The sequence below is a fragment of the Mangifera indica genome, chromosome 13 (assembly GCF_011075055.1).
Source record: "Mangifera indica cultivar Alphonso chromosome 13, CATAS_Mindica_2.1, whole genome shotgun sequence".
Lineage (NCBI taxonomy): Eukaryota > Viridiplantae > Streptophyta > Magnoliopsida > Sapindales > Anacardiaceae > Mangifera > Mangifera indica.
Genome location: NC_058149.1, coordinates 12,774,234 through 12,802,167, shown reverse-complemented (window position 1 = coordinate 12,802,167; position 27,934 = coordinate 12,774,234). Strand labels below are relative to the sequence as shown.

Sequence of the window (27,934 nt, the reverse complement as noted above, 5' to 3'; positions counted from 1 at the left end):
AATCCTACGTTACATTCCACCATGAATTAAAAGATTCGCTGTTTTGCTTTGCATTCCACCCAGCTGTTTTCTGTCTTTGACTGTTTTCGCTTTCCGTTTTCAATCAATTCAGGGATTTTTCTTTTTTTAAAATATTGAAGAGGCTAACTAAGATGCTTAAGCATATATTGACACGTTATTCTCCATACGCTGAAAGGCGGCATTTTCATTTTGACACATTATTCTCTTTTGCTTATTTTATACGAATAATGATGTAAATGAAGTTAGTGGGTGCCCACGTACAAGATCAATAATGGCCACGTAATCATTTATCAATTTGAAACGAAAGATCACATCAAGTCAAAAACCTGGTCTATATGGAAAGTTCAAAAGGTTAAACGGCATCGTTTCGGTTAATAACGGTATAGAGCCCAGGTTTACTTACCAGGCTGTTTGCCTGAGACTGCCTGCACCAGCCTTGTCAATCAGCACAAAACAAATCTAATAATTCAACAATGTAATGTAAGACCGAATGGATACAGACGAAATCTTATCATTCCATTCTTCTGAAGGGTTAAATGTGTGACGATTTACACAATTCCAGCATTTCTCACATCCTAGACCAAAAGGAAAAAATCCACCACCTTTCACCATCTATCGTCTTCATTATCATTCCCCAAACAAATACAAGCCTACACCGGAATTCCTCTTACTCTGAGTCTGAATCCATGTTACCCATTGCCTTCAAACCTCTTGGTCTCTGCATTACACACATAACCCATTAACAAAATCAATAAGGTTCAACTAAAATAACATTAACATTATGATTGAATATTGTGGGTTCTTTATAGGGTTGATTTCAAACCAAGCTTATTCGAATTCAAAATAAGTTCAGTTCGAACGAGTTTAAAACCAATTTGACACTGGCAAACTTGCATTTGAACTCGAGTCTGAGAATTCAATATTTTCAAATTCACACTCAAGCTTAAGGGATCTTTGACTCACCTAACTTACGAGCATAAAAAAAATTGATATGAATAAACTAAAACTATGTCATTTTAATCACTACGTATCAAAATAATATCGTTTAATCATTTTTGCTCAACTAGAATATTAGGCAGAACTCGAAGTTTAGTTTGATTCAATTCAAACCCTAAGCAAACTTGAGCTCAACTCCCCTTAAACAAATAGAGTTCAAACAACTTGAAGAGGAGCTCCACATCCCTCAAACTGAGTCAAGTTTGAGTTCGATTTGACTCAAATTCATCTCTAATTACTTGTTTATATATGCTTAGCTACCTTTTTAGAGATCTTCTTCTCCCTCACTTCATACCGTTCAAGGGTTAGATCACATAACCATGCACCTGGGCTTACCAACTGCAGATATAAAACATACAAAAAAAAAAAAAATCAATAAAAATCAAATTTATGCAATCCTGTAAAGTAGGATTGTGCTTTATTTATTTTATGAAGTTAAGGATCTCATGCTTTCACTTAAATTTTAAAATAGATAACTTTATCAAATTACTTGGAAAAGGATCTTCCACAGTAATGGCATTCAGACCAGTGTGGTCCAAGCTGGACCTGACATGATAAACCCTCTACCTTAATTTAATAATAATAATTATTAAAAAAACAGAATAAGAGGGGGAAAAAAAAAGGGCACCTTTACCCAACCCCATAAGCAACATACCACAGCCATGCCCGCAATAATGAGCAAAGGGCCGCCCTGTCCTTGCCATTCTGTCTTTTTGTATCTTTTTCCAGACCTCACTTTGTTGATAAGTCTTGTGCTGTCTAATTAATCACTATCGTGCACGTGTTCACTCAACCACCGTCCATCAATTCGAAATACCCCCACAAATCCACTGTAGCACACTACCCCATGACACTCCAACAAACAAACAACTAGCATGATCTAAAACGAACGACGACCCCACTTTTTCACCCTCTCATTTTTGCATAATTTTAAATAATGTAGAATTTCCTAAACAAAGATTCAATTGATCCGACGGTCAGAAATCGATCCTCATTTTGGTCCCACCACAAACAAAATTATCTCCATTTTTGGCACCCAAACCGGGACTTGGTCCCTATGACGCTAACGAACTTTGAGTCGTTTTATGTATGTACATAATCCAAGCTTTTATTGACACGTGGATATGGACTCTCACTTGTCACCATTCACAATTTTGTTTATTTTTTAAACATTTTCTTTAAAAAAAAAACAGAGAGAGACCACAGTTTCGCAGATTAGAGTCCGACCCAACAATCAATTTACAGCATAACTGCTAACATCCCTAATAAATTTAATTCTAATTTTTTACCAATTTTATTTTTCTTTTGCTAATAGATATTTTTTAACAATAATTTAATCAAACTTGAATCCTGATTACTCAAAGAAGCTCAAAGATCTAAATGAGATGAAAGTGTTCTAAGGCTTACATTGAGAGTGCGTTGAATAAACTTTGCTCTCTTTTTAGGTCTTTGTGGAAGCTTAGAGCCTTTAATGGCCATGAAATCCTCTTCTTTTTCTTTGTTGGTCAAAGCAATAACGAATTTCGGTGGCCAAACAGGTGGTGCCGCCTCGCCGCTGGCAGAAGAAGACCCTCCTTTTTTGCTGTCGTGGGCGGTTTCCGATGATCCCCCTGACTTGTTGTAATCATGATTATGATTATTGTTGTGGTGGTTGCTGTTTTGATGGTTATTGTTTCGGGTACCTCTCTTATCGTGCGCTCCCCTGTCTGGTGACGCAAAACCTCTTACACCAACGCCGTTGCTTTGCCCTCTCATAGCACTTGAATTCTCAGAGTTCCTAAGAATAACACAATACACATACAAATCAAATAATCTGGCTGAGCATGTGATAATATTGCAAAACAATTAAACTAAGTAAAGTACTTTGGTAAAGTTCAAAAAAAAAAAAAAAGTAAAAATGAATTTCATAGTATGCAAGTACGAAAATAACCTTGGATTGATCTAATTACAATTGCTACTATTGCGTGAAAATGGGGTGATTCTTGAAGGAGATTTTGGGTTCCGCCTTAAATAGGAAGCTTCCCTAAATTCATTACCTAGGGGAAAACAGCTACTGTTATTCGGATCTAACGTGCGCACCTGGGATTTTAGGCCGTTGGATCAATTCCACCTTCTGGACGCTAAGGCCACGTGTTAAATTCCGAGTGCCCACGTAGGGTAAAGTGGACCAGATTCCTAACAATTTAAAATCGGACGGCTGGAAATTTGTAAGGCTTATAAATTGGTGCAATTGGACACGTGGCCCCTAACTCATCCATCTCATATTTCCAATGAAACCACCTTACAAAACGTATTGCGGGGTATGGATATAATCAGACATGCTCAGTTCTAGATAGAGATACTACAGCCGAGGCTAATGCTAAAAGTCAAAATGGCTAATGTCATTGCTGGACCCTGTGGAATGGACTCAGCTAAAATAGATCGCTAATAATTATCCACCATTCAGTCAAAAGTTAAAAACAATCTAAACACTCACAATTAGCACTAAGCAGCAAAGGTTTAAAAAAAAAAAAATTTGAAAAACATATCATGGGCAAAAATATTTTCCTAATTAGCACAACATATAAAGTTGACCTGCAGTTAGATAGAATTTCAGAATATATATACCCTCAGCATAGGATGCAGGGGTGAGCCGATTCGAACATCTAGCAAAAATCCTAAGAACTAAAATCAGAACCGAAACCCAGTTAAAAATACAAGAAATGGATATTCAAGTAAGCTAACACTTTGAATCATCAATATCAATTCTAGTATTGAAGTGCATGATTTAGATACTTCTAATGCATGCGGTTACACAGAATGAAAAGGGTTTTCCTTCAACATCTCCTGCAGTTAAGTTGGACTCAAAACTCCTAAAGGGTAAGCATACAAAGATGGTGCCCTCAAGCACTTACCATGAGGCATGAGCTCTCCTGAAAAACCATATACACTTGGACCAACCTGACCAATTTGAGAGGGGACAATTAAGAGTCCTCATGAATATTGTCACGGACTAACTTTTTAATCTACTTGAACGACATTCCTGATACTGCTTTTCTTGAAGATCCGCCTTAAATACTATAAAGACAAGATGAAACTAGTAATCTTAGACCATAATACGGACACATGTAAGACTAATTCTTAAAAAAATAATATCAAAGATGTCGCACAGACATGTCAAAAAGTTAGTCTGTGACAAGACATACTTAAAACGTAAATGGTATAACTAGCAGATCTAACTAACCTTCTCTAATGTAATAAAGTTATTTGAGGCTGAAATGTTAAATATGAGACCCATATGGTGCCATCAAAACTGGTGGAGGACCATGTGTGCAAACCTTTGAGAGTCAATGGCGCCAGCTCTGTATTCTTATCCATTCCAGTTTCCACTAGAAAGAGATAAGATGAAACGTCAAACACTAAACTTGACAATCCTTCCCAACTACGGAAAAATACCTATAATCACATCAAATATATATTTAAGGCATGCCAAGAAACAAATATCCCAAATAATTTCAATCTTTCCAAAATAGAATGTACCCACCACCATTAATAAGAAAAGACTAATTATATAAGTATAATACAGTCAAAACTACTCTAATATACACAATTTTATAGATAAATAAAAATATATTATTATATAATTAAATAATTTTAAATTAAAAATAAAATAATACTGAAAACATTATTTTCTAATTAAGAAAAAAAAAACTCATTAAACTAGAGCAGATCCAGACCTTTTTCCGCGCCAATTTGATACCTACTAAAGAAAACCTATCACTAACTAACAACTAAATAAAACAGACCCAAAGCGCGTCGCGTCCACGCGCAACCGATCCGATTATCCCGACATCAAACAGAGACCAATTTCCTAGCAAACGCCACCGTATTCATAATCGATAGAATAATAGAAATCACGAACAAATAGCGTAGACATCCATTTCCGTGTCTTGGGAGAGAAAAAAGAAAAAGGTTACCTGAGAATACGCTGAGGCGGCGGAGGTGGAGGCGAACAGGGCCGCTGACGTAGATTAGAGTAGTAACCATTACCGTGAAGATTACTACCATTACTATTAGCAGTGGCAGCGGTCGGCTGATTGGAAGTGTCCTTGTCGGTTCTAACGACTCGAACCGTCGTCCGATGGGCCGGGGCGGCCGAGTCGTCCTTCACCTGTACTTTCATGCACCGCAGCCGCTTCCGGTTACCCCATTGCAAGACAAAATCAGTGGATATCGTTTGCCTCGTGTTCATCTCTGGGCTCGCTCTTAATAATCCACCGTCCCCTCCGCTTCTATCTCTGCCGTTACTGGTAATACCGCCGCTGGTACCGTTATTACTGCTTCTCAATGGACTGTTTTCCATCTTCTTCTGTAAACCTGTCCCGTTCCGAACAACATTAATTAAATTTAAACCACGATTAGTTTCTGTAATTAAAGATTAACTCCGACCATTATAGTGGAAACAAAGAACTGAAGAAGACAATTTCGTCTTGGCTTTCCTTTCAGGCAAAATCCTCAATTAGGAATAAAAATTTAAATTATAAAAAGATAAATACAAAGAATGTGATAGCTGTAAAGATCGCATTGGACGGCTCAGAATTTCCCCCAAAATTCAAAGAAAATGAGAGTAATCTTATAATAAACACCAACAAGATAAAATTTAAAAAGCAATGAAAATAAGTGAAGGCTGTAGAAGCGGAGCACCGGAAAGCAGAAACTTATTGAGTACGAAAAAAAACCATAAGAACTCTAGGCCGGATGATGCGACGAAAATGGTGATAATGAGAACTCTTTTGGTATAACAATAATATCACCCCAAAAATATACGCACTAATTACAGAGGATCTGAGGAAGATTAAGGATGGACAATAATAATTTTCCAAGGAGAAAGATAAATGATTTACACCAAGCCAATCAACCCATTTGGTAGAATGATTTAAGTTTTTAGATGAAGAGACGGGTTCAACAGCTATCCAGGTAAACAGACGAGGCGTAGCTGGAGAAAAGGCTGGACGTCAGCCATTGATTTGAAATCCAAGAAGAGATGGAAGAAAATTCACCTTAAAATCGGGGAAAAAAAAACCACTTCAGCAAGAGACCAAGTCAGAAGAATCATACGATTGCTAAATTAGAAATCGAAGCAAGAAAATATTTCGCCAAAAACAGGTCGAATTGATCCTTGAACTTGAAATTAAGGATGGCCGGAGGCCCGGAATGCCTGAAAACCCCATCTAAAAGCTCAGTTGAACTTTGTTTCCAAAAAAGAAAGATAAGGAAAAAAAATAAAACCACCCACTGAAGCCTATTCGGAACTGCATGAAGGGAAAGCCATTCTCAAGTCAAAATTTGAGGAACTCTTGTTTATACCACAAAATGACTCCATACCTCCAATAGTACCACACCTCCGTCAATTAGCCAGTATATTGCTTTCTTTATATCAAATTTCAACAATATAATGACATTTCAAGGACGTTAAACTTCGACTCCTCTGATCTTCACCTTATAAAGCTGCTCTAATCTCTTTGAAAATGTATCTGAAATGCATAAGTCGTTAATTCAAAAGGCTTGTATCTGGAAGATGAATCACACAGAAGTAATATCTTTGTTTCGCGTTACATACCTCTGAAACTCCAACTACGTCACCGTCACTGGGTAAATTTCAATGAAACAAAGACCGATTTTCACAATCAGCTACTGTAAATCAACCAAATCTAGCACAAATTCCTTCTGAACAGCCCCTTTAAATCTCTTTGAATGTATCTGCGAACAGAAACACAAACAAGCAAACAATTACCAGCCAAATTCAAATAACTTTTATCCCGTAAAAACAACACAAAAATATTGTTTGCGCTCATTTACACACCTCTAAAGCAACTCTCTCTATCCCAACAGATTCAGATTCTTAACAATCCTTTATCAACTTTTTTGGCAAGAACAAAATCAAATTCTTGTCAATTCCCACCCAAAATCCTGTGTTTGGTTACAGGGAAAGAGAAAGAAAGTGAAGGAAAATTCACAGAGAAATGATAGAGAACAAAAAGAGAAGAACTGCAGATAGCTTCTTCTTCTTCTTCTTCTTCTTCTTATGATAAACGAAATACCCTCTCACCCTTACAAACCCGGTTTTATAGTCCCCTCATACTCTCCGACCGAGCATTTCTGACCTATGATCAACAATCAGACGGTCCTGATTACTCCTTTTTTGAACCGTCAAGTCCCGTCCATTATGAAAGTTATTATGTGCCCGTGGGAAGTATAAATCACCCCACGTAGTTTATCGATCTAACAGAATCTTTAACGGCGTTGAATTTTCTTTAAATTATAGCTTTTGTTTTCTTATAATAATTCAATTATTTTATCCGTACACAATTCTGAATTCTTTTCTGGGCCGGTGAGATGGCGCTCAGAACAGCGAGTTGGGTAGGGTTAATTAGTCACAAGAGTGATCTGACCATGGTTACCCTTAACCGGACTAACGGGTCTCTCACTTGGATTTATGAAACTGTACTACATCTCTTCCTACGAATACCCACAAAAAATAATATATATATATTTGAAGATGAATATTAATTTAAAACTAAAATTATATATATATATTTTAAATATATAAATAAGCATATATTTTATATATATTATTATATGATTTGATAATTTTAAATTAAATATAAAATATTATTTATTTATTTATTTATATATTTAAAATAAATACTTATAAAATTATTTTTAATTTAATTTACTTAAAATATATTATATCAAATACTTAATGCCAACTAAATTAAATTCAACAATAATGAGTAGAAATAAATATTTTATTAAATAACTAAAGACTAATCTTCAAATTTCATAAATATGCTAATATAAAACCATATAATCATAAAGAAAATTATCATTTCTCATGCATGTGACACCCACTTCTCCAATAACCTTACAATTCATTTTTTAATTTGCAAAACAGTCACCCGGAATAATATAAGTGTTAAACAATTAGTAAATGGGTGACACATAAATCTTATAACTTATCGTTTATATGTATATATACATGTATATGTATATGTATATGCATGCAACTAAAGTTATCAAAACTCATATAGACACTTTTCGATGATGACAATACATTTCATTTTATTAATGTATTAATGCACATAACTAATATAACTAGGACTCCTCTATTGCCCTTTTTAATGATAAATATATGTTTCATTTCATCACTTCTCCTTGTAAAAGTACAGTTGTTTATTTATATTACAAATATTTCTCCAAATTTACTTAGTTTTTTCGGTTAGACTAGACTGTAAATGCATAGACACCCTAGCCACCTTAGGAAATAAACTCTTACAATCCATATTTTTATGCACACAATATATATAGGTTGTTAAAATCAGTCAAAGATAATCCCTATCATAAAAGTGTACATGAAACATCTTACTAGTCATATGAGGAATAAACTGGTGAAATTCTCATTTTCATACACAAAATCTACCTAGTTGCATTTGGCTACATGGGAAATAAGGTGATCAAATACAACTAGGTATTCTCCTTGGTAAACTTAAAGCTTTTGATATTATTTTGACCCAAATTGGTAAGTTGAATATTGGAGTTGAGAAGAACCCCCATTCTTCTCATTGGTGCACTTTGTACCTCTTCCTAGACATACTAAAAAAAAATTCATGCAACAACAAACAAAATAACCAAAAAGGAAACTTGCTTGCTCAACTCACAACAAATACACCCACGTTGTTAAGTTTCCAACCATAACTATGCAATCTCTTGAGAAGTGAGTATATTCCCATGCCCTAGAGCTCTAAAGAGAGAGATCACATTAAGTGAGATCTCAATGAACTAACATTATCAAAACGATTTTAAATACGATAACTAACAATAAACTATTCAATATTTTGATCTCAACAAAGGGATAATCACTGAGAATACAATAGATTTTCAAATTTTGCTTAAAAATATTGAATGTAAATAATTATATGTAAGTGTGTATTTACAAAACTGGTTACAAGAATGTAGCTCAAGTGTTATCTCAAAATAAGAATTGACTCAAAAAATGATCTTCTAGATTCACTTAATTGGTTTTAAATATGGTTTAATAGAAATAACTCTTATTTATGATAAATGGTGATTTTTTTTTTTCAAATACATATATAATAGGTTGAAGAAAAGAATCATCCGAAAAAAATGCAAGTAATTATTTATATGAAATATATAATAATAATAATAGTAATAAAATAAATAAATAAATAAACAAACAAATAAACTTCCACTGCATTAGCCTTTTAACAAAAAATAAAAAAGAATAAAAAAAATAATATTTTTATATTTAATCTATTTCAGAAGAAATATTTCCGCAGTCCCTATCCTTGTAGAATAACTTTACAGCCCTTGGATCGAGAAGTTCACAAGCAAGGAGGGCGGTTATATTTTGTCCAGAGAGTTGTACCCTGAACCAATCCGATTAGGGTTCTTCGTATGAGCCAGTAACGCCAAAATATAAAACAATCACACGACGCGGTTTCTTTACACTACCAGTACACAACAGGTACGTTGCCAGCGTTTCTTAATTTCTCATTTTCGTATCGAATTTGAATCGCTATGTTTCTTAGTGAATTGTTTAACTCGATTACGCGACCTGGATTATGATTGTTAGATCTATACCTTTGAGCTTGTAGTTGAATTGTGATTAGAAATGTACAACGGCATCGGGTTACAGACGCCGAGGGGCTCCGGGACCAACGGTTACATTCAAACAAACAAGTTTTTCGTCAAGCCGAAGACGGGTAGGGTTACTGACAACACCAAGGGATTCGAGGCCGGGCAGGGCACGGCTGGCGTCACCAGGAAGCCAAACAAGGAGATCCTTGAGCATGAGCGTAAACGTCAGATTCAGCTTAGGCTCGTGGTGCTTGAGGACAAGCTTGTTGACCAGGGTTACACGGAGGCCGAGATTTCTGAGAAGCTTGAGGAAGCTAGAAAGACGTTGGAAGCCGCTGCAGCTTTTGAGGAAGGTGATGGACCAACTGCTAGCGTCGTTGGCGATGCAAAGTAATTATTCCATCTCAATCTTCATGTTAAATTGCGCTTTTTCACATGCTAGCTATGGGAATTGATTTGGTTTTGTGTAATGTATGTGTTGATTGACTCTGCCTCTCCTTTCTGCTAGAAGGTGATAACTGTTGTCTTCCTTGTTAGCGTAGTTCTGGAGGCGCCAATGTAATTCAGAATGGGATATGTTGAAGGGGAATTCTTATTAACATTTCTTCTTTTTTCTTAATTCTAGAAAATTCTTGTGTACTCGTAATTTTTTTTTTTTTTAAGTTTTAGGTAAAGGAAGGAGCAAAAGAAACATTTTTTTTTCAAATCTGCTTATGTGAGTTGTTGAAATGTTGTACACAATTGTTTTCTAATTAGAGAAAATTTGTTAAGCTTAGGAATCTTTTTTTTTTTTATCATTACCCTTGCCATTGTTGTTTCTATCAGGTTTGTTTTTTGAGGCTCACAGATTTCTTTTAGTCTTGCTTATGTTATTTTTTCATTAATTTATATAGGCAACTTGCATTCACACAATTATCCTCCTAGAGTCTACTCTAAATTATAGTTTTTACTTTAATTCTTTTTCCAGGTTTAGTTGGAAAATAATTTTATGATTCAAGATGGATAATAGTTATTGTCATTTTTATGCTTGGGATTTGGTTTGATGTGCTAGAAGATTATAATGGTAATCTTTTGTTGTCATTGGTTATTGATTTAGATTATATACTTTTTTGCTGGTCAGGGTGTCTGAAACAGAAACTCACAAAATTGCCGCTAGAAAGGAGAAGCAGATTGAACAATTTAGGGCAGCTCTAGGTATAAGTACTGCTGAATCTAATGAAAGAGCTGAGGGAGGTAATGATGGAACAGGTGGTCAAAAGAATGGTTCAAATGATGATAGAAAGTGGCTTGAGAAAAGTGAACATGCTTTTTTGGATAGAGAGACCAGCTGGAATAGACATATCGCAGAAGATGGGAAAGATGGAAAATCTGAGAAGGATGATAAGCAAAAGGTTAATAAAGATGTGAGACATAAGAAGGATAAGGCTCAGCACCACAAGCTAGATGGTAAAAAGAGAAGACAAAGGGATGATTCTTCTGATTCAGATAGCAGCATTAAGCATAGCAGAGGGATTTCAAAGAGGCATCGTAAAGGTAGCCCAAGGATTGATTCTGAGAGTGAGACTGATAGTGATCATGGTAAGAAAGCAGGTAAATATTCAAAGAAGCACAGGAAAAGCAGAAAACAGTTTAGTGACAGTTCTGATTCCTCCAGTGATGACGATGACATTGTTAAGGTTAGTTCCAAAAGGGAAGCTGATAAATATGGAAAATCCCATAGGAGGCATGAATCAGATGATAGTTATGATTCTGATGAAGGCTTATATAAACCCAAGATTCAGAAGAAGGAGCAGAATATAAAAACAAGAGCACCGCAAGATTCTGAGGATGACTCTGATACCAGCAGTGACTTTGAAAAGAAAAGAAGTCAAATCGGAAAAAAGAATTATCAGCAGGGTGGAAGCCATAGGAGAGAGAGAGAAAATTCTGATGTGAAGCCTCATAGGAAGAGCAATTATGATAGATATGGAAAAAGCACTAGAAATCATGATGATAAAGACTTGGTAAAGAGGAACGCCAGGAGGGATGAGTCTGATGATGATTTTTCTGATGCTAGTAGTGGTGATAAATTTGAGAAGAGTAGAAGTAGGAAACATGATTCTGATGAAGAAGATTCAGATTCCAGTTATGGAAGAAGAAGGTCTAAGGCAATTGAAAAGAAGTCGTCTTCTCTGACCGATGATAGTGATAATAGTGACTCTCATAGGGGAATCGACAGTGATTCAGACAGTAGTGGGAGTAATGACAGACATGAGAGAAGTGGGAGAAACTCTTTGGGTAAAAAAAGAAGTGGACATAGAGATGCTGATAATGATAGGGGTGGACAAAGTGGTCCTCAATCAGGTCGTGCTTTAAGTGACAGAAGGCGAGGAAGTGATCTCGACAATGATGCCACATTAGAGACATTGAAAAAACTAGAGGAGAAAAGTCTGCACCATTCTAGGCAAGATGCTGGTGATAGGTATAGATCCACCTCTGGACATGAGGAAAGGATGATGGGTAAGAGTAAGTTTGATGATGGAAACCGGGAGGAGTATCTGGAATCAAAATTAAAAAGTCGGATTGTTGGGAAGGACACAGAGCACAAAGATCATCCAGCAAATGTGAATCTTGAGTCCGAAATGGGCTCTGGATTGTACAAAAACAAGGATAATCAGAGGGGAGATGACTGGGGTTACAAAGAAAATGCAGGGAGGAGGAGGCAAAGCAGGGATGAAGAGGAGCAAAAGGAGAGAAAGCGCCAAAGAGATGATGAAGAATATGCTGGGGTCAGAAGGCTCAGTAGGGATGAAGAAGAGCGTAAAGAGAGAAGGCATCCAAGAGATGAGGAGGAGCATGCAGGGGGAAGGAGGTACGGCCGAGATGAAGAGGGGAATAAAGAGAGAAGTTTCCGGAGAGGCAGGGATGAGCATGTAGGGGGAAGAAGGCACAACAGGGATGAAGAAGAGGAGCTTAAAGAGAGAAAGCGCTATGATGATGACGAAGAACCTGTTGGTGGAAGAAGGCACACCAGGGGTGAAGAGGAGCGTAATGGGAGAAAACACCAAAGAGATGAGGAAGAGTATCGCAAATATCAAAGGCATGGCGAAGATGATGAAGGGCTCCATCAAGGTAGTCGAAGGCATGGAAGAGGGGAGGAAGAAGAAAGACGAAGTAAAGGCCATGAGCAGGAAAAACAATCTCATTACTCCAAAAGAGGTAGATATGATGATTCTCGGTCAAGTGAGAGGAAGAGGTACAAAGGTGATGATGACTGGGGCAGATATCGAGACTAAATGTGCTCTATGAGATTCAGAGGATAGCTGGTGAGTTTCTGTTAGATTTATGCTTGTAGTTGTATTTGTGAAATGTACTGATTTTCGTTTATAAGAACTTCATTCCAATCTGTTAAACAAATGTCATTTCTCCAGAAGTTTAAGCTAGAGGATGCCAATTTCTAATGCTTTGAGCTCTACGGAAATTTTTTATTTTTAAACTTAATTACTATAATTTGACAGAATTTGATCATTCGTTTTGTATTGGGGTTTCTTTTTCTTGAATGAAGTTTAAACGGATTGTTTCAGCCAAAGGAATGCTGATTACTTGAATCATTGTCTTGCTCTGTGGGTTTCTTTCTGCTGATTGAAATTCAAATGGATTTTTACAGCTTTGCCAAGCAGATTCCGAATGTAAACATTCTCCAGTAGCTGAATGACTTCATTTAAGTTTAGAAAGGTGGAAACTCTGCTGCATGTATTGGTGATACAGAGCAAGTGCTGATTTCTATGAGAGGTTTTTAAGCTCTGATACAGTTTTCTCGTACCAGTTTGTGAAGGTGTATTGCTGGATAATATTTGGTTATTTGTTGAATGCATTTGCCCTTAGTTTATTATGCCAAGGTGACCGTGGAAAATGGTCTTATTGCGTGGCTGAAGGAACTTCGGTGACAAATATAGTACTTGCCATCTCATAATGTACTTGGTTTTCTTGTCTTTTAAGGATTTGATTATTTTAACGAAAACTTAATTCTATGGTGTAAGATTAAGGGGATAAGGCTCAGTCTGTTTCAATTTTGAAGTGGCACTCATATGACCAACGCCACTCCCACTGGTAAAACAATTGGGCGAAAATTTGAAATGAAAGGTGATCATGAGCATACATTTGATAAACGTTCCTTCAAATAACATCTGTTCAGCTGAAAAAGTACTCCAAAGTATTGTTCGTGATATTTACATTAGAGCAATTAAATTACATAGAAGATTATAGTCTGTGTATATCTGTATGGTTCTGCAACATTTAGGCACTGAACCCTTTGTGAAGAGAACTCCAAGGATTTGAAGGAACACCGTCACAAGCTTGTGCAGATGCTTCAGCCATCTTAGCCTTATGAATTCCTGCGTTGCATATGTTTGCAATAGACCGCATATGTTTCATTCCGTATTGGGATAAGGATCCACAGTGTGTCTCAAAAGTCCTCACCTGCACAACGTGGGGCAGACGTTTTCAAAGATCAAAATAGCCAATAGAGACACGCTTTTTCCATATTGGAAAATTTTCATGTTTTCAAATGTGCCATCCGCAGAACTGGATTATCTATGTTGAACAATATAGGAAGAAGTGGGAACAAATACGAAGAAGAAACGACTTTAACAAGAAGTTTACCAGCGATTTAAGGCAGTCCCAGTCATCCACTAGAGGTTGACCTGCCGGTCGAACAGTGTTCAAGACCTCTGGACCATTCTCAATTCCAAATAAGAGCTTCCCTATGAGCTTGATACTGTGGTCTATATGCACTCTATGAGACATGGCTTCAATGAACTGCTTCTGAGCTTCAACCTTCCTGGAAGTACCCTCTGGGGCCTTGCGGTACTGTACAATAAAGGATAGCCGCAGTGAGATAGGTTTAACATGTGAAAGAACCAGTTTCATACACTATTCAAAGATCACTGTTCATTCTTATATTCCTTCACACTTTCGCATAGTGAGAATATCAAATCATATAATAAGAAAAATATATGTCCTAACTTAGTCTTTCACCAATTATTAGTTTTAGTAACTCTAACCATTCGCTTCTTTTGATCATCAGAGTTTCTCTTTATGTTGCATTTTGTATTCTAAAGAAATTACAAATCTAAAACATTCTGATACAATCATAAATTAAAAAATCAATTTATCCACACCAATCTTTATCGGAGATGAAAACTACTAAGCATGTGTAAACAACATCATGACCATTTCATCCCAAATTAGTAAACTATACATCAATGACATATACAAGTGATGGAATAAAAAGTGCAAACCTTATCCCAGAAGTGCACAAGATCAGCATCACGCTGGTTAACAGCTTTTGAAGATGGCCTCAAGGAATTTTCATCAATAAAAGTGTAATTCTCATTTGCAGGATTTGTACCTAAGTAGATGACGAGATTGTCCTTGCCAAGCCCAATATCACCGTACTGCATGACATGAGAGCCAAAGGCAGAATTGTCATTTGCAGTCCTCCTTTTAACCTGAAAACGCCAACATCATACAATTGATTTTAGAAGTGAACGAAACCATTTTATACCAAAAGGCATACTTAACTTTCCAGGTTTGACAATTTTCAACAACCATATGTAGATAATGAGATACCACAAGACAATAAGCTCTTACCAGTTCATACTGCTGGTGCAAAGTTTCTGTCCTCAGGTTGTGTATGTCACTAAGCAGGAAAAAGTCAAAATATTACAATTTACACAAAAAACTGAAACAGTATATATAGAGAACTTTGGAATTTTCGTTTCTAAGGCCAACCAGAGCTGCAATGAATTAATTGAAAAAGTAAATTAAGTTAAAATTGTTGTCATACCTGTCCTCCATCCAAGCGACACTGTATAAGTCACCCAAACAGGTTTCATATTCGGGAGGAGGGCTAGGATTCTCCCCAGGGCAATAGGTCCCCCAACTACTCTCTTCTGCATTAGCTGCTGTGGTTGCATAGATATTCAAACCCCCAGGAAGAAGACCCTCAAAGATACTTCCAGATTCACAGGCTTCAAGATAAAATACCTACAGTTTTGTAGATGTAAGTCAACAAAGTTATAACCTTGTCCAAACTATCAAAATACATCAGTAAGTGGCATTTCACCAATTATTTACCAAGCTTTTGTAAGTCCCAGAAGCATGCTTCTTCTTTAAGACATCAATCAAATCGTTTGCATACATATATGGGCTGGTTGGCATCCCTTCATTAGATCATGAAATAATATGACGTCAATTTCAACACTTAGATTTTTTAATTACATCTATATTATATCTTTAAAAGGATAAACAAATTATCAGAACAATATGGTAAATAAAAAAAAAAAGCAGCAACAAAAATATAAATATCCACTTTGAATCACTTGAGGTAGAATGCTTCTTCCAAATCAAGCATAAATTCAACCATTTTGTCAAAATAACTGCTGAAGCACAATACAATGTTTACTTAAATGATGGTGGTCTAGCCAGATGACTCAAAGACTCCAAACAAAGTGCAACTGCATATATCATAATCCAATTTAAGTTCCAACTATAATATAACTGCACAGATGTAAATATCATATACAATAACATAGAAAGCAACACTAAATTTTAGTGACTCTTGCTAATCTCAAAAAAGAAATTAAAATATGAGATGAATAGTGACCAACAACTCTGAGAACAGAACACTTAATAAGAGGGAACAAATCCTGTAATCTTATAGAAAAACAAAGTTATGAAGTACAAACCGAGCACCCCAGGACCCCCATGATCTGTGTAGTAGATGAAAATATGATCATTTGGACCACTATCCACAACTTTTCCGCTGCCTCCTGTAAGAGCTGTTTTGTTTCCAAGGATAACAGCAAAGAAGTTTTCAACAGTAACATCTTCCCCAACATAATCCTTCCACAACAAAATAAACCACATCAATAAATTTGCAAAAATCACATCACCGGCTTCAAGTAAACACACAAACCTTTGGAACTCCGTTGTAAACATCATCACCCTGCGGACTGTTAATGATTACTCCAGGCCTAGGGTTTTCAAAATTAAAAGCTATATCATCATACATGAAAACAATAATATTTTCCTCTTTCAATCCGCCTTTCCTCAAGAGTTGATAAGCATGACAAACATCAGCCTGAAATACAAAATTTCTAAAATTATACAACACACAACAAGAAATTTTGATAATTCAAAAGAATTTCTGTAACCTGATGTCTGTAATTCCAGTAGCCGTTTGATCCTGCAATCAGCACCGCCCATCTCGTCCCCACAGGATCATCGTCGCCGTTGACCGCACCAGGACGGAAGAATCTGTAAGCTTCTGACGGTAATTGGAGAACGCTACCAGTTATATCTCTGGTTCCATCTACAATTCCAGAAAGAGCGGAAAGGAGGAGCATGAGAAACACGCAAGCTGTAACGCGCGTCATAGTTGAGTGGAGGGGAGCGGATTGACGGGCGGAGGTAGCTAGATGTACATAGCAACGGGAGGCGTCGAGCGGATATAAATAGTGGCGAGAAAGAGAGAATATATTTGGTTTGGACGGTCGAGATGCAACGCAATGTTGTTTTATCGGGTGGTCATGAATGTGACACTGTTCATTTGTAAAATGATTACGGTTAAGTACGTACGTTCATGTATTATTGTTATAGAATACAATTAAAACTATCTATATAATTTTTTTATATAATTAATAACATATTTTTATATAATTAAATATAATAAATTATATATTTAAATAATAACATATTATTTCAGCTTGATATTTTCACCCAATTTATGGTCCAAGGTGGAATCTCTGAACATAATAATGCATACGAAAACAAAGCAACCATCCGCCATTATTTTTGTTTGGAGAATGACTTTGGCGGAATCCTCAACAAAAAGACAAAGTGGAATATTTTTATTATGAGTGAATCACATTTTACCACCCAAAATTTGGCCTTAAGACTTTCCCACCTTTAATTTATATAAATAATCTTTTTTACCTAAAATAAAGTATAAATAACTATTTTCTATCTAAAATTAAACTCTCTTGATTAAACAATAATATTAAAAAGTGAAATTACCATTTTATCTTCACTATTTCATATTTTAATAGGCCAAAAAACTTATTCCCACTTTAGTGTATTCTCAAACTCTAGTCTGTAAGGTTTTAAAAATCTAAATACTTATAATTTTATTAAAAAAATTTATTAGTTTTAAGGGTAAAATTATTATTTAATAAAAATATTTAAAATTTAATATTTTATCATATTTCTTTTCATTAGTTTAAAATTTTAATAATTTCTCCTGGTTAAAGTTTAAAAAGTTATATTTTCTCTCATAGAGTTTTTTTTTTCCCTTCTCTGGTGACCACTTTCATTTTGACCAACAGTCGACCTTCTTACCATCTTCCTCTCCTATCAATTTTCTAGCATCAACATCCACTTTCATTGGACAAAGATGAGTTATCTTTGTTTGCCCTAGATCGGAGTTTCTAATGCCTTAAAACCCTTTGTCTTCATCCAATATATACAACTGACTTACTCAAAATGTTGATTAAAGAAGAGTAAACCAGCAAACGAAGATGAGCAAATGAGTGTCATTCACCAATTTCAACAGACTGAAAACAAATAAGGAGAGAAAGAGAGAGTCAATGAACGCATAGGTAGGAAGACAAAGTCAATTGATTGGATTTTAGTCATAGAAGAAAGAAGAAAAAACCCTAATGGGAAAAGTTAACTTTTCAAACTTTTAGAAGAAAAAAATTTGTTAGTTTTTTAAACTAAGTGAGAAAACAATATAAATTTTTAGTTTTTAAATATTTTTTATTAAATAATAGTTTTATTCTTAACTCTAACTGATAATGTCCACATAAGAGTGGGTATTTTAATTTTTGAAATATTGCATGTGGTAATTTGAAAATACACCAAACCTTGGGTAGAAATAAGTGTTTGACCCTTTTTAAAATTATTATATAACTCTAAATTAACATAGTTTAAAAATATAATTTTAAATATCTAAATTATATAAAAAATCTCTTATTTTCCTTTCTTTTCACCCTAATCATTTTTTCCTCTCTTCTTATAAATAAGGATGATTTTGTTATATAATCATCCATCATGGGTAAAATGTAATTTTTTAAAATATTATAGGTCTTTTGAAAATTTTCCAAGGATTATTATAAATTCAAAAAAAGTTTAGGGGTTTTAAAAAATTTTAAAATATTAGCTTATCCCTAATAGTTTTAAAAATAACAATTACACATAAAAAATTAAACATAATATAACAAATTATGAATATAAATATCTTATAATGACTTTTGTGAGGTTTTTTAATGTTAATTTGTGAGGTTTTTTAATATTTTTAATGATTAAATTGGTGTATTTAAAAATTTTTAGTATGATGAAAAATTATAGTTTTTTATTTTTTTTCAAAATTATTGTATATAAAAATTATTATTTTATTCTCCGCCATTAATTATTTTAAAGTGAAGTTTAATTTTAGGTAAAAATATTATTTATACAAATTAAGGATATAAAAGTGTTTTCTAGTCAAACCTTGGGCGGGCAAATGTCATAGTCAATTGTCATCATCGAAAAAAAACAAATAATGCCGACCTTTACTTTCCTTGCACTCTTCATCCACTAATGCTACTCGGCCCGTTTCATTTTCATATGGGTAAACGCCACCATAGGAGCACTCTTTGTATGTATTATTTTACGGATTTTTAAAATTATATAAATGGTGAAAAGCCTTATTTTCATCCAACAATTATTTTTTTTTTAAATTTTTATCTATTAATTAAAATTTTTTTATTCATTTATAAATGATTAAAATTATTAATTTTAAAAATAAAATCTTTATTTTATCTATAATATCAAAAATAAATTAAAAATTTATCTTTTTTTCTCTTAAATCCTAAAAAATAATAATTTTTTTTATATTAAGTATTGAAAAGTAGTATTTTTTTTAGGGTTTTTTTCATTCTCCAGCAACCTCTACTTTCTGTTCTATTGACGTTCGCTCTCTTACTATCTCTCCTTCTGGCCAAGCATCCAAAAGCTAGACTAAACAATAAAGACTTGTTGGAGAAGATGAAATGTCTTCACCGACTAGTCTTCAATCCAAATTTCAAACGGTTGGTTGGATTGGGAGATGGTAAGAGAGCCACCGTTGGAGAAAGAGAAAAGAGAGGTCATCGGAGAATGAAAAAAAACCTTAAGAGAAAAATATTATTTTTCAAAATTTAACATAAGAGAAAATTATTATTTTTTAGGGTTTTAGATTAAAAAAATAAAATTTTAAAACTAACAAATTTGATTAACTTTATCAATTGATAAATGAATAAATTTTTTTTCAAAATTAAATAGAAACAATCTATGAAAGTAACAATATTTGAGTGAAAATAAATCTTCTGACTTTTATAAATAAATATATATTTATTTTAAAAATATAAATAAATATATATTTATATATATTATTATACTAATAAATAATTTTAAATTATTTAATTATATACTTAAAATAAGTTCACAAAATTCTATTGAAATAAAAATGTCGAATTCAAGAGTGTTTAGGGTTGAAAGGATGACATGTTTTGTAAAATGGACGTTGGGACCTACCAGAGGGATAATTGCAAGTGGGTTATTTCGCTTTTTACGACGATGACATCCAAACATTAAATGAATCAACGTGTGGGTCGAGTTGATTGCGACAAAGCTCCATACTCCATGATGATTTGTCAAAAAATAACAAATATTATTAATAATTTAAAATTTAATTAGTTAAAAAAGCAAGCAGATTGATCTATTAGCCAAGGGATTTTAGACCATGTCACGGGGTTTAACCATGATTTTGGGTTGGTCTGCCAAAAATCTGCGAAGGTACGACCCATGAAGGTCCGGTATCGCGCCACGGATTGGTTCTATCTTCATCAACAAGCAATTTCTTCTTGGGTCGTACATATTTTTGTTTTTACAATTCTATCGTTTATATGGCCCACTTGGAAGCAAAGCCTTTTAGTAAAGCAGAATTGGGTATTGAAAATGTTGTAGAGACAAATAAGTTACTATTCATCACCAACGTAAAACCCTAGGCCGCAAAACGCTACGTTTTATTGGTGTATAACAAACAAGGGCAACAATGCAAAAATTAGAATGGTAAGTTCTTTATGGAAGTTTGAACTAGGGTCAGCTTGCAAAGAATGTAATATATATATACTAGTTTGATATTAGCAGAAAGTTGTAACATAAAGAGGATATTCTTACCTTTTCCGATAGTTGCCTTAAAGTATAAAAGGAGGAAAAATTTCACACTTTGTAACTCGCACAATCATTTTTTAATAAAATCTCTCTCTCTTCTTGTTAGAGTATGAGGGGTGAAAGTGCAGGGGTCAGAATTTTGATCCTTACTTGAAATTCTGTCGAGGCCAGATTGCAAAAATGTGTTTACACGTGGACTGTGTTTTGTCAGGATTTGTTATTTGAGTCTTCGTCTATCATTATCTCTTAGTGGCGAACTCCATTTGGTGTTGGTTTTCATCGCGAATTTTAGTCTTGTGCGGGTGCTAAAAGGTAATGGCTTGACTGTCACTTCCGCTGAAGTTTTTGCTTTTTGAAATTAAGAACATCATCCTATGTTACATTTTTTGAAACACAGAAGATCTTGACAATGGCTGCTTTTATGTTTATTTATGTTCATGGTTCGTAACGTCCTCTTTTAGTTCCTCTTTTTTTTTTTTTATCTGTTATCCTTTACCTGAAATATATCGTTATTCAAATCCAGTATAAGTGATTAGTTACTTGCTAATTTTTCTTTTCTTTGCTTGGCTTGTGAATTGTTCTTGAAATTATGAATGTTACTATTCTGCCTGCTTTTTCAGGAGGATTTATGGAGGAAGGAGAGAACATATCAGGAGCCATTTATGAAGATGACAACTTAGAGGATTTTGAAGATGTTGAGATGCTTGATGTAGAAGAGGGAGAGCTTTTGGAGCATGATGCAAGCGCACAAACCAATTTTGAGCAAAGCCATGCTGAGGATGTCATTGTTGCAAATGTGGAATCTCAAAGTAAAAATCGTCAGGCAAACAAGAAGAAGAAAAGGAAAAAGAAAAAGCGGAGTGGTGTAGGCCCAAAGTTTACAGACATAAACAGGTTATGTTTTTAATTCAAATTTGCAAGATTTTTCAACTTGAATGATAAAGGGGTTGAGGAGTTCTTTTATGGTACTAATAGTGGACAAAATTTTGTCACAGATTTGTTTCGGATACATGTAAGCATCTGAAGGAGAGGAAATCATACATGGTATACACTGCTGTATGTTGCCTGGGGGTTTCTGCACTCAGTGATCTCATTAAAGAGGTATATCATATTCCTTTAATTCCATATAGTGTTGGATTCACAAACATTGCATGTTAAATTTTAATGGTGGTATGTACCTGAGCAATTTGTTTTGGTAGATTTTGTTTTTATTTCAATGTCGTTTTGTAAATTGTACCTTTAGGCAGGGTTCTTTGTGTGCTGAAATTTTTCTTCAAAGTTCATGTGTTATGGACATTGTAGCTTGTCTGTTCCGCTTCATGCTACTGTCACTCCTCAAACACTTATGATCACTAGTTTTGGATACTTCTGAGGGTTACCTCAGCTTATTTCCTGATCTCTATGCCTTGTTGACCATATGCTGGTATCTACTCTGTGGGCAGACGAGGACCTGGCCCCCCCAAGCCTGCAAAACTTGTTTAAATTACTGAAGCCTTTGGTTACAATTTTAACGACTATAATGTAATTTTCTATTCTTTGGCCCCCATAATTTACTGCTTTTTCAGACACTGGTTACCCCAAATCATGAACTCTGGCTCTGCCCTTGTGTCGGTATGTTTACTGATGAAACATTTGGCTGGTGTGCAAAAAGTAAGATTCACCTGTTTCCTATAAGCAGAGGTGAGGATTGGGTTGTAGTTGGATTTTGACCACCCTAGAGCTGACAATGCATATCCATTCTATTTAAAGCCATGCTAGCATTCTTCATATCTGATGCTCTATATTTGTTTCGATATGCTTGCAGATTTTTCTGGCTGCTTCAAACTATGTGCTCTGAGCTGAGAGATACCCTGGCTGAACCAATTCATCATAAACTTTTTGTGTAGGTTGATATAATTTTTCTTGTAGTTTTGCACTCAGCACTCGAGTAAAAATACTCTCTTCCTCATAATTTTCTGAATCTCATATATCGAAATAGATACTTTACCAATTTTGGCACTTGGAAAGGTGTTTTCCAAATTTCTGGTGGAAAAACTAATTTGAATCTTTCATATAGAGATTATATGTCATGCTAATGCTGGACATAAGTGAGTAGGAAGATTGAGTTGGGCCTTCTTGTTCATGCTTGTGTGCTTTTTTGTTGTTTGGCTCAACTTAAATTATTTTTTAGCAGTGTGAGTACCTTTTGGTTTCTGGGTCCTCATTTCACCATGTTTGATTTACAAATCAGTACATTTTTCCCTTCTATTTTTTATGTAGTTATTTTGGTTATGTTTATGGAAATTTTCTTCCATTATACATATTACACTATTCGGCCGCATAAAACGTCATATCTATGTTTTATAAGTTTTGATTTGACCTCTTGGTTGAAAATTTGGGATTGAGCTGTGCAATATATCTACATCTTCCCTGAAGCAATTTCTTACTGCAATACATGTGGAATTTATGGTTTACATATCTGAGCTATTAATTTCTTGTAGTCATGATGATGCATATTTTTTTGTTCTGATGCTACCCCTCTATTTTGTATTTGCTGCTCCTGTTTGGTGAATTACCCCTTTTCTGTTGGGATATCTATATGATAAAATGTTTAATTTTCAGGTGGATGCCATCCAGGCGTGTGGAGGGCAGATGACTGCTGATGGCAGACGTTCCAGGACAGGTGGTGGCATATTATGGAGCATCATTAAAGCACGAGAACCAAGTGCCTATAAAGAGATAATGAAGAAAACGAAGGAATTTGAGGTGTTTATGAATTTTATTTGATGAATATTAGATGCCTTTTAGCTGAGAGTTTTTGGATTTTTTTATTTGTTTTTGTATTTTTTACATTTTGTATTAATTTATATAATACATTTTTTTAATTTTCTTATCACAGAAGCAATTCAGGCAACAAAACAACAGGCAAGCAGTAGAGCAAACCAAAGAAGATTCCTCCCAAAGAGCAGATTATGCTCTGACCAACGGAGTCTCACCTAGTATTCTGGCTGGTACTAAGAATGTCCCTCGAAATCAGCAGGAGCAGTCAAGTGTTGAAGGAACTCGCAAATCTGTTCATGATAGGATCAGGGTGCCTGTATCTTATGATGATCTGCTTTGAGAGGATCTGGGAATTGAGTCACTGTGATTATCGTAAATAAATTCTGGCTTTACCGCATAGTCTATTGAGGCTTGAAACTGAATCTTCCCCATCTGAGAAGAGGGTATTGAGAATATTGGCCATTACTAGAAAATAACTCCACCATTGATATTGAGCCTCCTGGTATGCGATTCTTGAGATTCAAGTTATGTCATATTAAGAACTTATTAACTGTTTTCGATGTTGAGTCAGCTTAGTAGTTGATGCAAATTAAGTTAAATTGAAATGGAGAGCCACATAAGTTATGCCGATCGGTTATAGTGATACCACACTAAAAAAAGGAACTGCTTTAATATAATTTTCTCATGGAAACATAGCATGTAGTAAAAAAATTGTTGCCGGAAGATGGGAAACTATAGCTGCACTACGGCATTACAAGGAAGTCATGATAATTGGCGTTGTTGCCGGTTTTGAAGGTAAAGGCAAACTGCCGTACAATCATCTACTTTTGAAGATGGAAACTTGTTTTTCCATGCCACTGTTGCAGCCTCCACCACAGCTCTCGTGGCTTCCTGTTCGTTGCCTGCCTCCGATACAATGGAGGCAACTTGGCTGCTACTAAGCACATCGAATACCTGTTTACGTGAACACATTAAAGATTAATCTACTATCGAAAAAACAACTTTTACCAGTTGTCATGTATTGAGCTTACCCCATCCGTTGCAAGAACAACAAACTGGTCTCTGGAAGTTAAGCGGTGATAGCAAACATCAGGAACAGAAATTACACCATGGTTTTTGAGTAGGAAGTCTCCGAAAGCTCGAGACATCGCCAAGCCTGGGAAATCCTCGTGGGGTAGCCACACTCGCGGGATATGCGGTTCTTCCTTTAAGGCAAGTACTCGACCATTGCATTTCCTTATTCTTTCTGCTTCGCCTGCGTTACATAATCATTGTTGCTCATAAATTGCTGAAGAAATATAAAAAGACTTCATCGAGGGGGAAAAAAAAACACTTTTTTCTTACTAGGTAAGCCAGGCTTTAAATCAGTTGTTAATTGAACAGCCTTGACTTCTCCCTTCTCGCTGACTGTCCCCAACACAGCCCTCGAGTCGCCCAGATTAGCTGTAACAAGATCTTCACCCTGATGACAGAAGAGAAAAATGAACATGAATTTTCCAAAACAGATTATAAAATCTAGAATTTCCATTGTTGCTTTCATTTAATACCTGTCTTATGACAACTACTGCTGTGGTTCCACTGCAAGAGCAGTCCAAATTCTCTTGAAGCTTCACTTCCTTGTCCATCACCTTGAAAGCACCAACACAAGCCTCCTGCCATTTATAGAATTCATTGCTCGGAGCCTCTTCTCCATCTAATCTTTCAATGCCGATTTTTTGACTTCGGTTATTTGTTACTTCCATTTTTGCAAGAGCACTCTTCTGGTCTAGTACCAGAGACGGCAACTGATCCCTCACAATCCTACTCACGATCTGACCATTCTTTCCATGGCCATCAAAAACTCCACAAAATGCCCCATATTTCACTCCATATCCCTGAAAAAAAAAAACAGGTTTAATAACAAAAGCTTCAAGAGCATTAAGGCCAAACATAACAAATCTTGAACAAATCAAGACCACAAACCTGGCAAAGGATGGCGGCATCTTGGTTAGGTCCTTTGCTTCCTTGCTTGGAATAAAGAGAACCTGGTTTCTTAACTTCGTTAGAAACATCATTTTGCTCAACGAAAATCGCATTATCTTCATGAACTTTGCTGATCTCAGGTTGATCATGAATCTCTGTAGATGCAGTCGATATGCAGATTCCCATATCAACCAGTGTTGAAACAAAGCTTTCTTAATTTTCCGGCCAACTTATAAAACTCCAATGACTCATAAATTAGTCTCTGTAATAATGGATTTAAGGACCCTAAAACGCGTATGTTAACACGATAAATATTGTATATTGATATATAAGTGGCTCCCGGAGAGCTCAAACCACACACAATTTCAATAATTCTTGTTTTTTTAATATGTTATGTGTATTATTTTAGTTTAGACTGCCCCAAGAAGAAATTTTATTTTAGTTTAAGAAATGGATTCTTGGTGGCTTCTAAAAGTTTTAAAGGGAGTTGACTTGACCCTGGAACAATTTGAAGCTCATTTACAGAGAAAAGTAGATTGGTCCCGGGTAATTTGAATTTGGTATGAGTGGCTTAACAGTCTGGACAACTCCATGGAAAGAGATACATAGTAATAACCCATTGCATGATGACATATTATTTGTATATCTATTGCATTGCCTTATAAGCTTACAAAGCATTTATATATTAATGTAGGCATGCACAGATGGAGAAGGACCACTAATGATGAGTCCTGCCCAAGTAGATCTCTTATCAGATCAAGTTAAAGAGATGTTCATGGCCATTTAACTGTAGACTTTCTGTGCAGATAGGTTGAGTGACTGCGATCATCTATTTTGGTTGACTTGTTCTTAGAATTTTTTTGGTGGTTTATAGGATTGACAGAACAATATCTGACCCAGCAGTTTGATTAGAGCACAAACTAAGAAAAACAAGGTCTATGACTTCTGATATACACTAAACTCCAACCCACAAAGTAACTTCATATAAGCCAATAGCAACAACTTGCACATTGACTTTTGGATAGATATTCCTTCACTAGAAAGTGCAATCTATCAATTAGCATTCTTTTCATATCATTTGTCTACGATAAAAAGGAATGTGTTTCACATTATCAACTTTTGATCATTCTCTTATCTCTAATATATAATAGATTAGAAAGTTAATTTTTAAATATAAATATAGTAGAGGAGACTTTCGTAGAATTACAGTTATTCTCTTTTTTACACTTTTCTCAAAAATCAAGTCTTTATATTGATGCTAATATCATATATAATTGTGTGTATAGGCTCTTTAGCAAACATGTTAAGTTCAATTCTCCTTATATTTTCTCACATTGTAATGAATATCAACATTAATTTGTTGATTCTCACCACTGCTATTTTGACTATTATGTGTAAGATTTTAAATTACATAAATCATCTGGTGATCAAATCTTTATAAAAACTTTAGCCACACCGTAGGGCAAGAGGGTTGACAGAGATTACTAAAAAAATTTAATATTTATAATTTAAGATGTAATATTACAAATAAACAAAACATTCCCAGCACCCACCTGTATCAGGACATCTTGCCGACCATGACAAGCTACCTGTAATTAAGAGGGCCACTTGAGAACTTACAATTTTCAAAGGAATGCATATTTTAATAAATACGTAGCATTGTAAAATTGGATTGATGAGGTAATCTTGGCAACTTGTGATTTGGTTGGCTCTTGTCCTGGTACTGCAGGAACCATCGACCATATTTAAATATTATTAAACTTGATTGAATCTATACTATCTTTATTTATACAAACTTATTCATATAACTTGATGTGTTAAATTTTGAGTGAATGATTTTAAAGTGAGAGATAAAAATAAACAATTACATCATCAATCACAAGTTGCCACTTTAATCTATAAAATTGAGTTTGTATAATTTGTTTATATACATAATTATATTCTAATAAAAGAAGCTCAAGCTTGAAACTATGAAGAGAATCCAATGTCAGGGTCAGGTGAGCACTTGAACATGTCAACCTCAATGATCCTTTCATTTTGTTAGCAAATCCTTTCACATGTTCCAGGCAGGAACTTCAATAATTCAGATTTCAGATAACTTCTATTATTCTGGATTTATATTGCTGCTGTATGAGATTGGTTTGGATGACTATGAAGTCTAATCATAGATTGCAACTTCAGATTTTTTTTTTTTTTAATAATTTATGTCAGATTATAGACCCATAATCATTCAACAAAGATAAGTAATTGCTGATAAGAAACTTGAACATTAGAGGAACCTTGTCTAGTGAATCATTTTGTCATTCACCACATAAAACTTGGA

The 27,934-nt window shown here is 34.9% G+C and overlaps 5 protein-coding genes across 13 annotated transcripts; 2 read left to right on the top strand and 3 right to left on the bottom strand.

Annotated features, from left to right (window-relative positions):
• Positions 1–516: 516 nt before the first annotated feature.
• LOC123194695 (homeobox protein 10-like) lies at positions 517–7,078 on the bottom strand. 4 transcript variants are annotated; one of them, XM_044608052.1, is made up of 7 exons: positions 6,860–7,077; positions 6,617–6,756; positions 6,382–6,530; positions 4,974–5,373; positions 2,425–2,794; positions 1,279–1,356; positions 517–739 (listed from the first exon to the last, which is right to left on the bottom strand). In XM_044608052.1, exons 4-7 carry the CDS (start codon positions 5,357–5,359, stop codon positions 689–691), a joined length of 885 nt encoding a protein of 294 aa, XP_044463987.1. In that variant the 5' UTR covers positions 5,360–5,373; positions 6,382–6,530; positions 6,617–6,756; positions 6,860–7,077; the 3' UTR covers positions 517–688. The 4 variants fall into 4 exon arrangements, with proteins under 4 accessions (XP_044463987.1, XP_044463988.1, XP_044463990.1 ...); XM_044608053.1 differs by lacking the exon at positions 1,279–1,356 and having other exon boundaries at positions 6,860–7,078; XM_044608055.1 differs by lacking the exons at positions 6,382–6,530; positions 6,617–6,756; positions 6,860–7,077 and adding exons at positions 3,912–4,074; positions 4,241–4,385 and having other exon boundaries at positions 4,974–5,112.
• Positions 7,079–9,352: 2,274 nt separating this feature from the next.
• LOC123193849 (protein starmaker-like) lies at positions 9,353–13,672 on the top strand. Of its 2 annotated transcripts, none has more exons than XM_044606918.1 (4): positions 9,353–9,541; positions 9,687–10,044; positions 10,775–12,959; positions 13,301–13,672. In XM_044606918.1, exons 2-3 carry the CDS (start codon positions 9,689–9,691, stop codon positions 12,927–12,929), a joined length of 2,511 nt encoding a protein of 836 aa, XP_044462853.1. In that variant the 5' UTR covers positions 9,353–9,541; positions 9,687–9,688; the 3' UTR covers positions 12,930–12,959; positions 13,301–13,672. The 2 variants fall into 2 exon arrangements, with proteins under 2 accessions (XP_044462853.1, XP_044462852.1); XM_044606917.1 differs by having other exon boundaries at positions 9,672–10,044.
• Positions 13,673–13,763: 91 nt separating this feature from the next.
• Positions 13,764–17,184, bottom strand: LOC123193850 (vacuolar-processing enzyme-like). Its single transcript, XM_044606919.1, has 9 exons — positions 16,851–17,184; positions 16,613–16,777; positions 16,383–16,539; positions 15,772–15,857; positions 15,482–15,681; positions 15,286–15,334; positions 14,934–15,143; positions 14,296–14,502; positions 13,764–14,112 (listed from the first exon to the last, which is right to left on the bottom strand). Exons 1-9 carry the CDS (start codon positions 17,070–17,072, stop codon positions 13,930–13,932), a joined length of 1,479 nt encoding a protein of 492 aa, XP_044462854.1. The 5' UTR covers positions 17,073–17,184; the 3' UTR covers positions 13,764–13,929.
• Positions 17,185–20,965: 3,781 nt separating this feature from the next.
• LOC123194270 lies at positions 20,966–24,204 on the top strand. Of its 4 annotated transcripts, XR_006497238.1 has the most exons (7): positions 21,192–21,329; positions 21,510–21,783; positions 21,885–21,990; positions 22,455–22,569; positions 22,694–22,775; positions 23,491–23,634; positions 23,768–23,991. XR_006497238.1 is itself a non-coding variant. In XM_044607437.1 (6 exons), the coding sequence occupies exons 1-5, from the start codon at positions 21,299–21,301 to the stop codon at positions 22,729–22,731; spliced, it is 564 nt and encodes a 187-aa protein (XP_044463372.1). In that variant the 5' UTR covers positions 21,192–21,298; the 3' UTR covers positions 22,732–22,771; positions 23,491–23,626. The 4 variants fall into 4 exon arrangements, 3 of the variants coding, with proteins under 3 accessions (XP_044463371.1, XP_044463372.1, XP_044463370.1); XM_044607437.1 differs by lacking the exon at positions 23,768–23,991 and having other exon boundaries at positions 22,694–22,771; positions 23,491–23,626; XM_044607436.1 differs by lacking the exons at positions 22,455–22,569; positions 22,694–22,775 and having other exon boundaries at positions 20,966–21,201; positions 23,768–24,204.
• A 96-nt stretch (positions 24,205–24,300) lies between these two features.
• LOC123194269 (probable protein phosphatase 2C 72) lies at positions 24,301–26,110 on the bottom strand. Of its 2 annotated transcripts, XM_044607434.1 has the most exons (5): positions 25,612–26,110; positions 25,197–25,523; positions 24,994–25,111; positions 24,681–24,904; positions 24,301–24,603 (listed from the first exon to the last, which is right to left on the bottom strand). In XM_044607434.1, the coding sequence occupies exons 1-5, from the start codon at positions 25,795–25,797 to the stop codon at positions 24,412–24,414; spliced, it is 1,047 nt and encodes a 348-aa protein (XP_044463369.1). In that variant the 5' UTR covers positions 25,798–26,110; the 3' UTR covers positions 24,301–24,411. The 2 variants fall into 2 exon arrangements, with proteins under 2 accessions (XP_044463369.1, XP_044463368.1); XM_044607433.1 differs by having other exon boundaries at positions 25,197–25,731.
• Positions 26,111–27,934: the final 1,824 nt, after the last annotated feature.